The 15882-nt window shown below is 45.2% G+C and overlaps 1 protein-coding gene across 1 annotated transcript in view; it reads right to left on the reverse strand.

The window, feature by feature from the left end:
• The window catches only part of CAMKMT (calmodulin-lysine N-methyltransferase), a 383612-nt gene that overhangs the window by 361304 nt on the left and 6426 nt on the right, over positions 1-15882 (reverse strand). The window contains exon 2 of the mRNA XM_019549368.1: positions 9781-9956. Coding sequence (XP_019404913.1) covers positions 9781-9956 — 176 coding nt within the window. The remainder of the gene's footprint in view (positions 1-9780; positions 9957-15882) is intronic.

The raw sequence follows: 15882 nt of genomic DNA on the forward strand, positions 1-15882 counted from the left end.
AGCTGACTTCCTGCCCTTTGGGCAGGGGGCTGGACTCGATGATCTCCCGAGGTCCCTTCCAGCCCTAATGTCTATGAAATCTATGACTCCCCATGCCCCTACCTCCTCACCACTCACTGCCTAAGAAGGGATCTCTTCCTCCCCTCTGTCACAGCATGGACCATAGCAAGCATATGGTTTGCAAGCTAATGCTGTGTAAAGCTCCAGCAGAGACTGCAGAAACAGCACAGTCTGCCTGGCTTCCCCCTGCCCTGTCCACCCCCCGCCCCACACACACACAGACTGCTCAAGCAGGAAATCCCCCCACCTCCCTCCCATATCCCACAGCAGGGACCCCAGCCCCACAGACACTAGGCATGTGGTATGCTAGCTAATTTTAGAGACATTAGGGCGGGAAGGGACCTCGCAAGATCATCAGGTCCAGCCCCCTGCCCAAGTGCAGGAAGTCTGCTGGGGTCAAAACATCCCAGTAAAATAAGCGGTTTTTAAAGTGGTTTTTAAAGGTGTCCAGAGTAGGTGCTTACACCACTTCTGGAGGGAGTCTATTCCAGACTCCGAGGACTTGGACGGTAAAGGAGTTTTTTCTTATGTCCAGTTTAAAAAGATCTTCCAGGAGTTTGTGACTGATAGAACTTGTCTTCCCTTGGGGTGCCCTGGTGAACAGATGTTCTCCCAGTTCCTGGTGGACACCCTTTATATACTTATAGGCTGCCATCAAGTCCCCTCCAGGCCTTCATTTCTCCAGGCTGAAGAGACACATGCCTCTCTTGCCATCTGATCACGTGCGTGGCTTTCCTCTGGACTCTCTTAAGCTTCTCTACATCCTTCCTAACGTGTGGAGCCCAGAACTGGATGCAGTACTCCAGCTGCAGCCTCACTAAGGCTGAGTACAGCAGAAAGATGACTTCCTGGGTCTTGCTTGAGATACATCAATAGATGCAAGCCAGGGTTTTATCTGCTTTGCCAGTTGCTGCATCATATTGGTGGCTTACATTCATCTTGTGGTTAATCATGAACCGCAAGTACCTTTCAGTTATGGTGGTAGCTAGTATAGCACTGCCAAGCCTATAAGTATAATGTGGAATATTTTCCCCCCCAAGGTGGAGCACCTTGTATTTCTCAGTGTTGAATGCCACCAGGTTTTGACTTGCCCTCTGTGCAAGTGTGTCCAGGTTGGTTTGAATCACCAGTCTATCCTTTAGTGTGACCACACTTCCCCATGGTTTGGTGTCATCAGCGAATTTAGCCAGTCCACTTCTGACACCTGAATTCAGATCTTCTTTAAATATGTTAAAGAGTACTGGTCCAAGTACACAGCCCTGGGGATACCACGGATCAGCATGTGCCATGTTGACACAGTTCCATCAACCATCACTCTCTGGGTCTGACCATACAGCCAGTTACCCAGCCATTGGACCATGAGGTTGTTGAGGCCACAGTTCCCTAGTTTAACCATGGGGACTTCACGGGAGACCAAGTCAAAGTCTTTTTTGATGTCCAAATAGATTATATCAACGTCTTCTCCTTTGTCCAGGTGATGTGTCACCTGGTCATAGAAGGAAATGAGGTTGGTCAGACAAGACCTACCCATAACGAAGCCATGTTGGCTATCTTTCAGAATGTTGCATTCCACTAACCTTTTGTTAATTGTTTCGTTGATGATTTTTTCCTATATCTTTCCAGGGATTGAGACCAAACTGATTAACCTGTAGTTTCCTAGATCTCCCTTCCTCCCCTTCTTGAAGACAGGCACCACATTGAACCTCTTCCAATCCTTGGGAACCTCACCCAAGTGCCATGAGTTCTCAACTACCTTTGCCATTGACCGTGCTATGATGTCCACCAGTTCTTTTAGCACTCTTGGGCGTATTCCATCCAAGCCAGCTGATTTGTGGATGTCCAGCTTCTCAAGGTGTTCCCTCACCAGATCTTTGCCAATGATGGGCATGTGTTTGCCCATAGTGAGAGAGGGGTGTGTGGGGGGTGGGGTATGTGTGGGTGTCCAATTTCACTGGGGTAGGCAGACAGAATAGTGACTGCTTAGGGCTGTTTGGAGCTAATCAAGAGGACAGCCAGTAAACTGTTTAAGAAGTCTGAAGTAATGGAAAGAGGCCACTGTTTTACCACTCGGGTGATAAAGACTCTTATCATTATCAGCCCTCAGCTGGCTTGCTTGCCTGTCAGTTTGCTGCAGACAGTCTGATGAAGCAACGAGGGAGACTGAAAAGCTCCATATCATCAACAGATGCATGCACTACACCCTCCTCCCCCCTTGCTTCAAAGTGCTAGCCAGGGGCTGGGGGGCTGGCAACACTTCTCTACCTTGAACAGGCAGGAGGGGAAAAGCCTGGGACCATGCAGGCAACCCTCTCTAATGAGAGAGTCCTACCGGGCCTAGCTGTACCCCCCTCAGCTCAGCTCCTTGCAGAAGAGAAGGGAGGGCAGCTGTAGCGCCCCCCAACTTCTAGCCTGAGCCACTGCAGGCATATGCCTGAATTTCCTTAGTCCAGAGAGAATGTCTGTCCCGTTTCAAACCAATTCAGCCTAGCCAGATTAGATTAACCTGCAAAGACTGAATCAATTCAGGCTCAGGTTTTTTGAACATCTGTCCCTAGCCGAACAGTGACTAACATGGGAAGTATTATCAGCCAGCTTAGCAAGCCAGTGTGGACACATTTCAATTCAAAATAATTAATTTGGTAGAGTTAAAGTAAACAACTAGTACAATCTAAAATCCTCAAGGTAAACAGTATCTCTGGAAAAATTACACAGATTCATGGGGAGAAGGGAGCTTATAAACTTTTTTTAATTTATTACTTTTTCCCAACAATTTTCCTCTGATGTAAACTAAACCAATATCCTTGCTGAAGACTACAAATAATATATTTTTGGACATTCACAATGAGGGAAGAAAGTATTTTAAACATTTAGCAAAAACTGAAAATTATCCTTGAACCACATGGCTCAGAACATTAAATCTGCTACATTTTAAATATACATTGACAAGTCAGTAAACAATGAAGGCACATGGCATGCATTGATAGAGACGGATCGAATAAAGATGATCAACACTCTAATACTATGCAATCAAAACAAAAAGTGCTTTATTTTCTCTATGCATATGTCCTCTAAGAAAAAACAATACAAATAATATCTTTCAGATATACAAAACAAAGTATAAAGAAAGTTAAGTAAAACTACTGACAAGTGATATGCTGATATAATACCATAAGAAGGAAAAAATCAGTTAACACATGTGGTTGACGTGAAAGAACCATGATGTTATAATTCTGGAAACAACAGAAAGGAATGGGAAGGTGGAAAGAATGATTTTTATCTATACTTTGCATAACTGCCAAATGATCAGATACAATTTGTTGAATATCAGACTGTCGACAAATAGGCTTGATCAAACTCAGGAGGATTATCATTTGCAAACTACATATCAGTTACTGTAAGTAGTTGGGACTGTTCTTTCCAGTTTTGCATTTTAGTATTTACAATGGCAAATTACAGAACAATATAAAACATTTTGCCAGAAAAGTAATTCTTGTTTTCTTTAATTTGTTAAACCAAGCTTGCAATTGTATAGGAATTCCATAATTTGTAAAAGTAGAAAAGTCAATTTTGTTAAATTTAGTAATAAAAAGATAATTCTCTTACCTAAAAAATAGAAACCATGGCATCTAGGGCATCTTGACAATCTAAACATGCCCTATCTCCAAAAACATTTAAATTAAAAGTAAGATGTAAAACAAATCTTCCTGCCTCAAAGAGTAAGTGGATTTAGAAGTACAATATTAAATAGACAATACATTTTAGATGCAACCTTTGTTACTATATATTTTAATACAATATAAAAAATATATTATTAATGCAAGATAAAAAATTACCAGGAAAACTAGTTCAGTGAAAAAGGAGACAGAAATAAAAAAAACTGCAAAAAACAGCCAGTAAATACAAAATTAATGTGACAATATTTTTTTCTATTTTATTTGGGAGAAAAATCATCATCAACACTTGACTTCCATCCTAATTTTTCCACAAGAGGCAAAATGGGAGAACACAGGAGGGTACAGAGGATTTAAAGTAGTGCAGAACCCTGGGGTACTGTTTGACACAGACCAAGAAGACCAGACTAGTTTACAGTCAATAATGCCTCAACCCTAATAAAAGCCATGAATAGAACCAGTTTCCAGCAACAGAGAAAGCCTCTTCCTCTGTGAAAATGCATTCTTCTGATTGAAACAATCCAGATTAGAACCCAGGAAACCCAGATACAATGCACTAATCTGAGGGAAACTTAACATTGTTCATATATGTACTAATACTGGCCACTTTAAGGTTCTGATGCGGGAACTCCATAACCACAATGAAAAATATACTCCTTCACATTCCCTAATAAAACTTCCTATAACAAAGGAGGAAAGAAAACCTGAAGACATCATAAAGGAGTTTGCTCTGATACTCTATTGTTTTCAAAGAAAATTAGATGTCACAAGGATAAATAAACTCCAATATAAAAATGCTTAGATATTAGGAAGAAAAGGTACACTGGTGGTAAAAACGGCTCTGGAGTAGCAACAATGCAGAAAAATGTAATTTTACTCAAATCCCAAAATCTATTTTAAAAAAAAGTCTTACACACTACCTCCACCACATGCACACCTTCGCACCAAGAACATGAGTAATTCCAATGCTAAAGATAATCTTCCAAAATGTTAAATGCCTGTAAACAGTAGCTTAAAATAATACAATTTTATTCCAAACACAATAATTTACTGTTCATTCTGAAAGGAAAACTATCAAACATCAAGCAGAATAAAGAATTCACCAAAACAGCACAGGTATTTCTAAGTATGTTGTGCTATAAGCGCCCTGGCTTTGAAATATGGCTACTTAAAGCTCCTAAAAAAATGTTCTCACTATGAAGAGAAAATGTGTAGTGGGAAGCAGAAGATAGGAAAGAGAGAGGGAAGGCATATAGAAAGCAGTTTCATAAAGCAGGGGTCACTTCTACTAAAACTGACCACAACGATCCAGAATTACATAATTTAAGCTTTGTTCTCAGACACCAGAATCCACAATTTAAGCTTTGTTCTTAGACACCAGAATCCAGGTAAGCATGATGGATTATAATTAGCATTTCCCTCAGGTATTACGATATAATCTTTTTTTGTGCGGAATCCCATGATATGGTAGTCATTTTATTCCAAGCTGTTCATGGAATTCACAAAAGTGTTTCCCTTGGCTAGCAATTTAGCATTGCTTTCTCAAACTCAAACTAAGTTTGTGTGATGATCTATTTTCTGGTACAAAAATGTTTGCTGAACCAGATCCTTGGAACACCTGAGCTGAGCTACTGCCTGCCTTGAGCTGTTGTAGCTTCTGCAGTTTGGGAGGTAGGGGGCATAAGGCTGTAAGAGCACATGGGAGACTGTGTAGAGGGGAAAGAGGCACGTGTGTGTGGCAGCAGGGGAGAGCAAGGGAAATCGTGCCATCTATTCCCCTGTTCCCACCACTTACCTTCTACTCTGGCCCTGGAGCTACTGCTACTGCTTTTGCCTGGCCAGGCAGGGCTAGACCCACTGCTTCTGCTGACTATCCCAGAGCTAGAGGAGAGCTGCTGCAGCATGTAAGTGGCAAGAGGAGCACAAGGTTGGGAGGTATGCACTGGGGAGAACAGGAGGCAGATGTCAGGCACAGGCATGGGGGGACAGGCAACAAAGGGCATATAACAAGGAGGGAGGCAGTAGGCACAGTCACAGAGGGCAGGCAGCAGGGAGGGACCAGCAAGCAGAGCAAGGAGCAAGGGTTATACGGGCTGGGGTCTCATCCCTTGTCCCCCGGTTCGCAGGAATGCCGAGTTACCATGGCTTGAAATGCTGTTCCCTGTCACTGCTTTCCCTGGCACAGAAGTAGGGACAACTTTAAAAGACAAACCTCTAATAATTAGATTCTACACGTGGAAAATTTTAATTATAATTTTCCATGTATAGAATCCAATTATTGGGGGTTGTCTTAAATTCAGAGTCATTTTGGATTCAGGTAAATACAGTATTACAAAACAGTTAAATTGCAAAAATTGTAATGGATTATTATAACTAACAATGTTAGACAAGTATAAATGTGAATGATATTCAAGACTGAATAAATTATTCTTGGCTTTTATCCTGGAACCCCAAAATTACAAAACAAAACAAAAAATAAAACACAAATAGCAATTATAAAAGACATAAGCAAGCTTTTCAGTGCTGCTGGTTTAGCTTCCTCTGTCAGCACAGAATAGCTCCTGCAGCAGCACATAGCTTAATGGGGAGGCAGGAACACTTGAAGAGCTCAGGAGACAGGAGTAGGGCAGGGGTCCCTGCTTCTGAATGGGGTATGTGAATCCCAACTCCTGCAGGACATGGGGACACAGAGCCCTCACTTCTGCCCTTGCTAACAGATAACGTTATCAGCTATACAAGGTGATTCTTAGTTCCACAGAATATTTGACAGTAACCACAGTAGCTTCCGCTAGTCAGACTTCTGGAATAGACTTCCCAAGGAAGTGGTGCAGTTCCCAACCTTGGAAGTCTTCAAGAGGAGACTGGACAGATACCTTGCTGGGATCATTTGATCTCAGCTGTATTCCTGCCCAGAGTAGTGGGGTTGAACTCGATGATCTTTCAAGGCCCCTTCCAGCCCTCAATTTCTATGATTCTAATTAAGTAAGAAAATTAGCAGTAGGTAAGAATGCAGTGAGGGAGAACAGGAAACTCAATGAGATTTAGTCATGGGGTGAGAGCTACTGCAGGGTTGGATAAAAACAAAGACATGTTAATTTTACTCTGGTTTTAACACTTTGGCTCCTCAAGGACCTGAGCATCAATCACTATATTGTGCATATTTACCCCTGGATAGTTGGAAACCAGGTGGCCTCCACACATACAGCTTATTAGAATCATTTCTAGCAGTGATGATTCACATGAGAAAACCAAACAAATTGTACTTGTTGAAAGAAGCTATTTAAGCTCTACTCTCCCCACAAAAGCCTCTAATTTGTCTTCAGTATTTCAAGAATACATTCATAGTTATGAAAAACTCCTGTTAGATGAATCTCAACAGTGTGCACTTGACATGTAGATCCTGCTGAAGCTACCACTCTGTTATTAGAATGGTCTTCCCATCCCGTTAGTACAGCAATTCCAGCTAGGTCATAGCATATCTGAATATACAATCTGATCCATTTTGATAGCCCTTGAACTGATATAGCTTGGCCTTTAGACGTCTTGCCAAAAGCTACAAACAACCTTATGAACTTTCTAAAGTACTTAGTCCTGTCAAGATAATAGCTGACAGTCCTTTTACTATCCTAGACAAGCAATGGTCTTTCCCAGGAAGAGCCTAGTGTGCTTGGGGAAAACATGTATGGATGAAAATCCAAAAGTGGTTTAAGTTGAATTTTAAACGGAGTCACAGCATTACTTTATTCCTCTAAATAGTAGCATACGGAGCTCTCCTATTTAAGAGTGCAGTGATTAAATAAAAAGTGCAATAAAGCCTCTTTACATTACCAATGAGAGAGGCGTGGGGACAACTGAGTACTTTAATCATTCAAACTAGGGGAAAGAGAAAAAAAGATAGAAGCAAGTGTTTAGTTCCATAAAGACTAATTCAAGGCATACAGATATACCCAAGCATGGTTAGCTGCTTTAAAAGGTGTCATGGCTAACCAACTGGGCACACAAGCCTCACATTACTTACCCTTTTCAATAAAAGTTCTCTCTCAAAATTGGAGGGAGGCAACACTGCTTACCAGATATTAATTTAAGCTGCATGTCTCAGGAGGGATTTGCAATTTCCTCTTGGAAAAAGTACACACCAAGTTTAAGGATTCCCTTTTACCTCCTCTCTCTTTCAGAACCAAGTACAAACTACTCAATGCCATTTGGTTCAATCTAAAGGCAAAACATTTTAATGATCAAAGTGTTTTTTCAACCTAGGAATAAGTCATTCCTGGTATGGATCATGCAGCATTACCCAGAAAAGCATAACATCTGTCAAAGTCCAGAATACAACCCCAATGCTGCGTTCAATTTACTGGAATAATTTTCGTAAGAGGTTGAAGCCCAACAGAAGCCTTCTCCAGTAATAAACAAAGTATGGTGATTTTCCCTGGCCAACATGAAAGGCATGCAAAAGATGAAATACAAGTAAACTAGGGTTCTATGATGTTTTCCCTTCTCATAAAGTGTAATATAGGGGAAAAAATATTCACTTACAGGATATGGTTTCAAGTGACACAATTCTCTTAACATGAAACAAGGTATTTTATTAATGAAAAAATAACATTTACTCAATATCAAGTACCCTGGTACAGGAACAGTTATAAACATAAGTATACGAATATCAAATCTGAGGGTAGGGCTAGTCTAATAATTCAATAATAGTGTTAGGCACTGGGAAAAACTTGATGTGGGCTTGATAGTTGACTTAAAGCTCACATCTGTAATTAGCAAAAGTTTAGAAGATAATAACAACATTCAGTTTAATCAAATTGGTGGTAGCAGGCAAAGAAACAGAGAGAGGCTGTGTTAAGGCTCAGTCTCTAGTACACCTTAATGGTTCACTGGAGAGGTCTGCATGCAGGATAAATATTGCATTTTCTCTGATTACATTAACACTAGAAAAATAATCTTTTCAATAAGAATGACTTATTTTGATGCCATACTGCATCACTGAATATAAAAATGGAAGATTAACAAAAATTCTGTATTCCCTTTGGATTCAAACCTATAAGACTTAAAGTAATTTGGTATTTGGCTTTATACCTAAACTGCCAATTTAGGATGACCAGCAGGCATTTTTTTGTAACCTAGCAAAATGTCATAGTTAATGAAGGTCAGTTGTTTGTGTAATCTTAGTCCCCAAGAGTGACTTCAATTTAAAGGTTCAAGTCAAACAGAAATCAGCTTTATAATTTCAATGACTCAGGCTCTTCAGAATATTCTCTTCTGTGCAGGGAACACAAAATCCTACACCCTCAGCAGGTCTAATTAGAGGCTTTAGAACAAGCATTAATTCAGGGATGGTTAAGTTACTCTTTCATTGGTGCCTGTTGAGGCAAGCACAAGTTAAAGATGCGTACACAAAAAAAAAATCAAACTAGGAAAGGGGAGGATAAGGCAGGGTTGTGTGAAGAGAAGATAAAAACTACATACAGAAGTTTACAGCTTTGAAAATTCCTTATAGCACTGCTAAAAATGCAGGTTGCATAGTGGTAACTTTTAGTGTTGCTTATAATATAGAACTCTTATGTCAGAGGTAGTATACTTATACCTATGCAACTACACAGAACATACTCTTCCTGAACAACTGCTTGGCTGACAAATATATATATATGAAAGAAAACTAAACATAATGGCACCACAATTAGCTTTTTTAGGATTATTTGTAAATAGTCTTATAGCACTAAATGCTTTAAATCATTTTACTCAGTTTTATTATATCCTGTTTATGTTAGGAGAAACTTAATGACACAACAAAGAACTAATGGAAAAATTAAATGCTTTCTTAGATTTGCATCCTACTCTGTGCTCAACCATCCTTATTTTATTGAAGCTTTATGTCTCTGGCAACAAAATGAGATCCAGAGAGGCTACTTAATATGATACACAACTAAAAATCCCTTGACACACTCACAAACTAAGCCCCAACTACACAAACACTGGAATTAGTAACAAGTGCAAGAATTGAAAGGTACTTGAAGAATCTTAAAACTGGAATGAAGGTTACCTTAAGTAGATGCTATACTCAGGGTAAAAGACACTTTTGTACTGAATCCAAGTCTTGGTCTCCTCTTCTGTAATCCTTTTGCTGTCTCGTCCTCTTGAAAAGAGATTGAATGATGCAAACCTTCTAACAGATACTTGTTGAAGATTTGAATTCTTCAGCTGCTTTTTCTTCAGAACCTTTAACAATAAGAACAAAAAGTATTAAAGATCAAGTATGTGGCTCATAAAAAAATGTCCAAATGCAGACTCATTTAACCAAAAGGTAATTCTGGAATCTTTTGCAGTAGTTAGGCTGCAAATAGCACTGGCTCTAGAATGAAAAGAAAGAATGAGTAACATTTTCATCAGGGCCAGCCTGTCCCATACTGCAAAACCTGCGGCTGCAGGGGGCCCTGCAGCTAAGGGCCCTCCTGCGCATAGGCAGCAGAAGTGGGGGGCTAACGGGGCTTGGCCCCCCAAACACAGGGTGGCAGCAGGCATTGCTTTAGGGCAGCCTGGCCGCAGGGTCCTACAGCAGGGAGGGAAGGTATAGGCATGCTGAGCTACTCTGCACACTCGCAGTTGCAGGCAGGTAAGTTTCTTTAATCTGTTTTTTTTTGTTTATTTCCATGGGCCTGGGGGGAGGGCAGATCGAGACCCCCACAGTGCAGGAGAGAGTGGGGTAAGAGAAGGGCGAATCATTCACCCCTGCCCCTGGCCCACTCCCTCCTGTACTGCAGGGACTGTTCCATGACCCGGCCTAGGCCCCACTCACCGTGACTGGGGGCCTGGCCCAGCCAGGTCGTGGAACAATCAGAGCCCAGCGGCTCACCATTGCCACTTCGAAAGAGGTGGGGACTGCCATGTGCCTCACTACCTGGCCCGCCCAGCAGTGGGATGCACATGGCAGTACCCGCCACTTTGGAAGCGGCGGTGGTGAGGTGTGGAGACACAGAGCAGAGGCTGAGCCCAGCTCACAGCTGTGGCCCACCCTTGCCTGTGCAAAGATCAGGGGGCCAAGTGCCCTCCCCACCCTTGGCTGCCCAGCGCCACGCCTCTGGAGGAGCTGCCAGGCTATTCCTGGGGACGACATGGGGCAGGGTGGGCACAAGGATCCCAGAGGCTCCATCCCCTCCAGCCCGGCTGTGCAGCCAAGGCTGGCCCTGCTCCAGGCCCTGGCTCTGGCCAGTGCATGGCCGGGGCTGGGGTGGAGAGGCAGCCAGGGCCAGTGCAATTTTTACTACACAAACACTGGCAGGTGCCAGAGCTGCGAAACGGCCAAGGCTGGCGTGGCCAGCACCGGTGCAGCCAGGAGGCAGCCAGGGCTGGTGGTGTGGCAGGGATGCTGCTGGGGCCAGGAGGCAACCGGGACTGGGGCCAATGCGACCGGAACCACCACAGGCTTCTTTGGGGCAGGGGGCCCCAAAAAATGGTGGGCCGGCCCCGATTTTATAAAAAAGCCCCACACTCACCAGGTGTAGCAGTGGTGATCAGAGCCTCTGAGGGCTCATGGCAGAGTCCCCCTGCACAGCATGACGCATTGGGAGGCAGCAGATTGCCCCCCCCACCTGGGACCCATACGGCAGCTTCCCTATGGCGTGGGTGCAGCACGGCTGAGCAGGGTGCTGTGCACTGTTTGGGAGCTGGGGCCACTGGGGCTGAGTGGTGCCAGGCTCCAGCTGACAGGTGGAGCCACCCCAGCTCCCAGACAGCGCATGGTACCATGCTAAGCCACACTGTACCCATTTGATGCAAGAGCTGCCACATGGGTGCCAAAGGGGGGGCGGGGTGATCCCTGCAGCCCCCCACTGCATGGGGGGGGGGCTCTGCCATGAGCCTCCAGAGGTCCTGATCACCACTGCTACAACCGGTGAGTGCGGGGCTTTTTTGTGTGTTTTTTTTTGGGGAGGGTTGTTTTTGAAGTGCTGGGAGGCTGGGGCCGGGCAAGGCAGCCATAGAAGCTTCTCCCATGGCTCCCCGCACCCGGGGAGAGGCAGACACAGCTGAAGGAGCTGCGGGAGAAACCCCCATGGCTGCCCGGCCCAGCCCCATCCCCCACCTAGGCCCAGCCTCCTGCCACTTTAAAAGGAGGGCTGAGGGGCTGTGTCAGACTATTCCCAGGGGGCATCTCCAAAACATCCAAAATATTTCCAAAAACATTTCAGATGGTTCCATTTCATTTTGGAGATGTTTCGGAGCCTTCTGTTTCATTTCAGATTCGGTGTTTTGGGTGCCAAAACACCTGGTGGCAAGAAGCACAGCCAGTCCGGCCAACCTCTACCTCAACCTGTTTTCTTACAGGCTAGTTGACCTCCTCCAGCGGGCTTTAAACTAAGTTTGTCAGGGGATGGGGATCCACAGGAGCGAGAGATAACTCAACCAGGTGTAGGACCTGCCCAGGTAAGAGCTCAGCTATATACCAAGGAACCAGCTGTCTCTCAGGAAGGGGGGTGCCCAGGGCTCCCACAGGGGGATTAAGGTGTCTCTTCACTAATGTAAGAAGCATGGGGAACAAGCAAGAGGAGCTTCCTCTACTGCTTGCAAGTAGTAAAATTGACGGTTGGCCTATTGGAGACATGGTGGGATGAAACTTTTGACTGGGCAGTAGACATAGAGGGCTATAGGTTGTTTAGAAGAGATAGGAAGGGGAAAAAAGGTGGGGGATTTGCACTTTATGTTAGGGAACAGTATACCAGTTCTACCTTCCAAATGGGACCAGAGGAAGGCTTAACTGAGACCCTGTGGGTCAACTTCAAGGAGGGCGGGGAGAGAGGGATCTGGTGGTAGGGGTTTACTACAGGCCACCACATCAGGAGGATGAGCTGGATCTGGAATTCTCCAGGCAGCTTGGGGAGGCTGTGCGTGCAAAGGATGTTGTGGTCATGGGGGATATGAATTACCCTGACATCAACTGGGAGGAGCCAGGTCTAGCCACTCACAAAGGTTCAGGACCTTGGGCAGGAGTTACTCGTCTCCACTAGGGAAAACACCATACTGGATCTGGTGTTAGCCTCTGGGGATGACCTGGTTGGGGAGGTGCTAGTACAAGGGAGGCTAGGGGACAGTGATCATGAGATGATCCAGTTTGTTATTCAGAGAAAGGTGGGGAGGATTAAGGTTAATAAAAAGTCCTTCTTCAAGTATATAGGTAGCAAGAAGAAGTCTCGGGGTAACACTGGACCCCTACAAGGCGAGGCAGGGCAGGGCAGTTGGTGACGGACACGCAAGAGAAGGCAGAACTCTTCAACAAGTTCTTTGCTTCCACGTTCCTGTACGCTGACAATGGGGTGCTCTTGGGTGATAACGTAGAGAGGCCCAGGAAGGATGTGAGTCCCCCGACTGTTAGTTCAGACCTAGTTACGGACTATCTGGAGGGCTTAGATGTGTCCAAGTCAGTGGGCCCGGATGACCTTCATCCGCTGGAGCTGAGGGAATTGGCTGGGGTCATTGTGGAGCCATTGGCATGGCTGTTCGAGGACTCTTGGTGCTCGGGCCAAGTCCCTGACGACTGGAAAAGGGCCAATGTGGTCCCTATTTTCAAGAAGGGGAGGAAGGAAGAGCCTGGCAACTACAGGCCAGTCAGCCTCACTTCTATCCTGGGGAAGGTCTTTGAAAAAAGTATCAAGGGCCACATTTGTGAGAGCCCTGCAGGGGAAGTAATGTTGAGGGATAACCAGCATGGGTTTGTGCCAGGTCGATCCTGCCTGACTAACCTGGTCTCTTTCTATGACCAGGTAACAAAGAGCTTAGATGGGAAGGAGGAAGTCAATGTTATCTTCTTGGACTTCCAGAAGGCCTTTGACACAGTGTCCCACCCAATTCTGGTGGGCAAGCTGAGGGGCTGCAGCACTGACAAATGCACAGTCACATGGGTAGCAAACTGGCTCCAGGAGCGAACCCAGAGGGTGGTGGTGGAAGGGTTGATGTCGACCTGGGAGGGTGTAGGCAGCGAAGTCACCCAGGGCTCGGTCCTTGGGCCAGTGCTGTTCAACATTTTCATTAGTGACCTGGATGAGGGTGTGGAGAGCACCCTGTTCAAGTGCGCTGATGACACCAAGCTGTGGGGTAAAGTGAATACACTGGCAGGCAGGGACCGCATCCAGGCAGACCTGGATAGGTTAGAGAAGTGGGCGGATCTGAACAGGATCCAGTTCAACAAGGACAAGTGCAGAGTGCTGCACCTGGGGAGAGGGAACCAGCATTATGGTTATAGGTTAGGGGCTGACCCTCTCGGCAGCACAGAGGCAGAGAGGGATCTTGGAGTCAGGATTGATTCCAGGATGAATATGAGTCGCCAATGTGACGAAGCAGTAGGCAGAGCCAACCGCACCCTGTCATACATCAACAGGGGCATTACTAACAGGGACAGGTCTTGCTCCCCCTCTATGCAGCCCTGGTCAGGCCACAGCTGGAGTACTGTGTCCAGTTCTGGGTGCTGCACTTCAAAAAGGATGTGGAGAACCTGGAGAGGGTCCAGAGGAGGCCACCCATATGGTTGAGGGCCTCCATGGCCAGCCCTATGAGGAGAGGCTGCGGGACCTGAATCTCTTCAGTCTCCACAAGAAGAGACTGAGGGGGAATCTTGTGGCTGCCTACAGCTTTATCAGGGGCCACCAGCAGGGACTCGGGGAAAGTCTGTTCACCAGGGCCCCCCTTGGAGTCACCAGGAACAATGGTCACAAGTTGAGGGAGGATAGGTTTAGGTTAGATATTAGGAAGAACTACTTCATGGTAAAGGTTGCCAGAGCCTGCAATAGGCTTCCCAGAGAGATGGTGCTCTCACCTTCCCTGAAGGTCTTCAAGAAGAGACTGGATAGGTACCTGGCTGGGGTCTTATGACCCCTGCCACCCCCAGTGCTCCTTCCTGTCCATGGCAGGGGGTCAGACTAGATGATCTCTCTAGGTCCCTTCCGACTCATTGATTCTATGATTCTCTATCACGTAGAGCTTCCCATGAAGCACGTGCAGCTCCCGGCACTGATGTGGCACTGGGGGAAGCCTCACACAATAAAGTCAACTGCACATGCCTGAAGCTGATGCTGGAGCTGTGGAGCCTGGCACAGCTGTTTGCAGCCTGCCTGCTGCTTGCTGCTGCTGCCCAGAGCCTAGGCTGGCTACAAAGAGCTGCGCCAGGCTCCAGAGCCCAGTCACCAGCTCTGTGCCAGGAGCCAGGAAGAGACCAGGGTTGCACTGCCTTAGGGCCCTCCCCCACTGCCCACTCCAAGGCGCGCGTCCACATGCATACACCGCTACAGAGCTGATGCTAGGGCTCCAGAGCCTGGCGCAGCTGTTTGTACCTCCTGGCTGCAGCCGACCCGAGCCAGGGGTAGCTGCTGATAGTCAGAGAGCCTGCCACGTACTCCCTACCCTCATTTTGTTTTTCTGGCATACCGGCACTCCAGCACCTTCCAAGGTAGGCATTGTGATGTTTTTCAGCACTCCGGCCAAAAAACGTTGCCTACCCCAGTACAAAACATAGGTGACAAAACTTACCCAAAACTAATTCTGAGAATATCATAAAAAGGTTGAAAACAGTCTTCTAAGTTTTCAAAGCTTATTAACTTATCATATGTTACTATTCTAAATGAGCTATCACAATATATCACAGTAAATGAACAATAGTCAGTCATGTTACTATGAAGTATGTTAGGGTGTGAACGTTATATATAGAGTCAGCAACTGCATCGTAATAGCCTATGTTCACCCTCCTCCCCACAGTAAATGCAAGATATCTTACTCTTCAGTGTAAGAGACTAACCTTACAGTAACTATTACCCTAAGGAAACAGAGGTAAGAAAAAGAAAAACTGATCCCTAATGATAGCCCAGACTACCTGATTACCAGAAAAAGTATCTATGCCATTAAAATTTGGCTGAAAATAGCTGTCATAATATGCCATTTTTATTTAAATCACTCCACGGTAGAATGGTTTCAGTAATACGTTTCATGTGTGTCACTGTTCCTGTAGAACAACACAGCTAAAACCTATATTCCTGAAACATGCAAGACATCATAATTAGCCATTTTGACGTGAAAACGTGATAATTTTTTATAAAAAAGAAGCAAAATCTCAACACCCAGAAACTTCGAGAATACCACCTCTGGCCCAGCCTTTGGTTTGAGC

Source organism: Crocodylus porosus, unplaced genomic scaffold (assembly GCF_001723895.1).
Source record: "Crocodylus porosus isolate Cpor-Errol unplaced genomic scaffold, CroPor_comp1, whole genome shotgun sequence".
Taxonomy (NCBI): Eukaryota; Metazoa; Chordata; order Crocodylia; family Crocodylidae; genus Crocodylus; species Crocodylus porosus.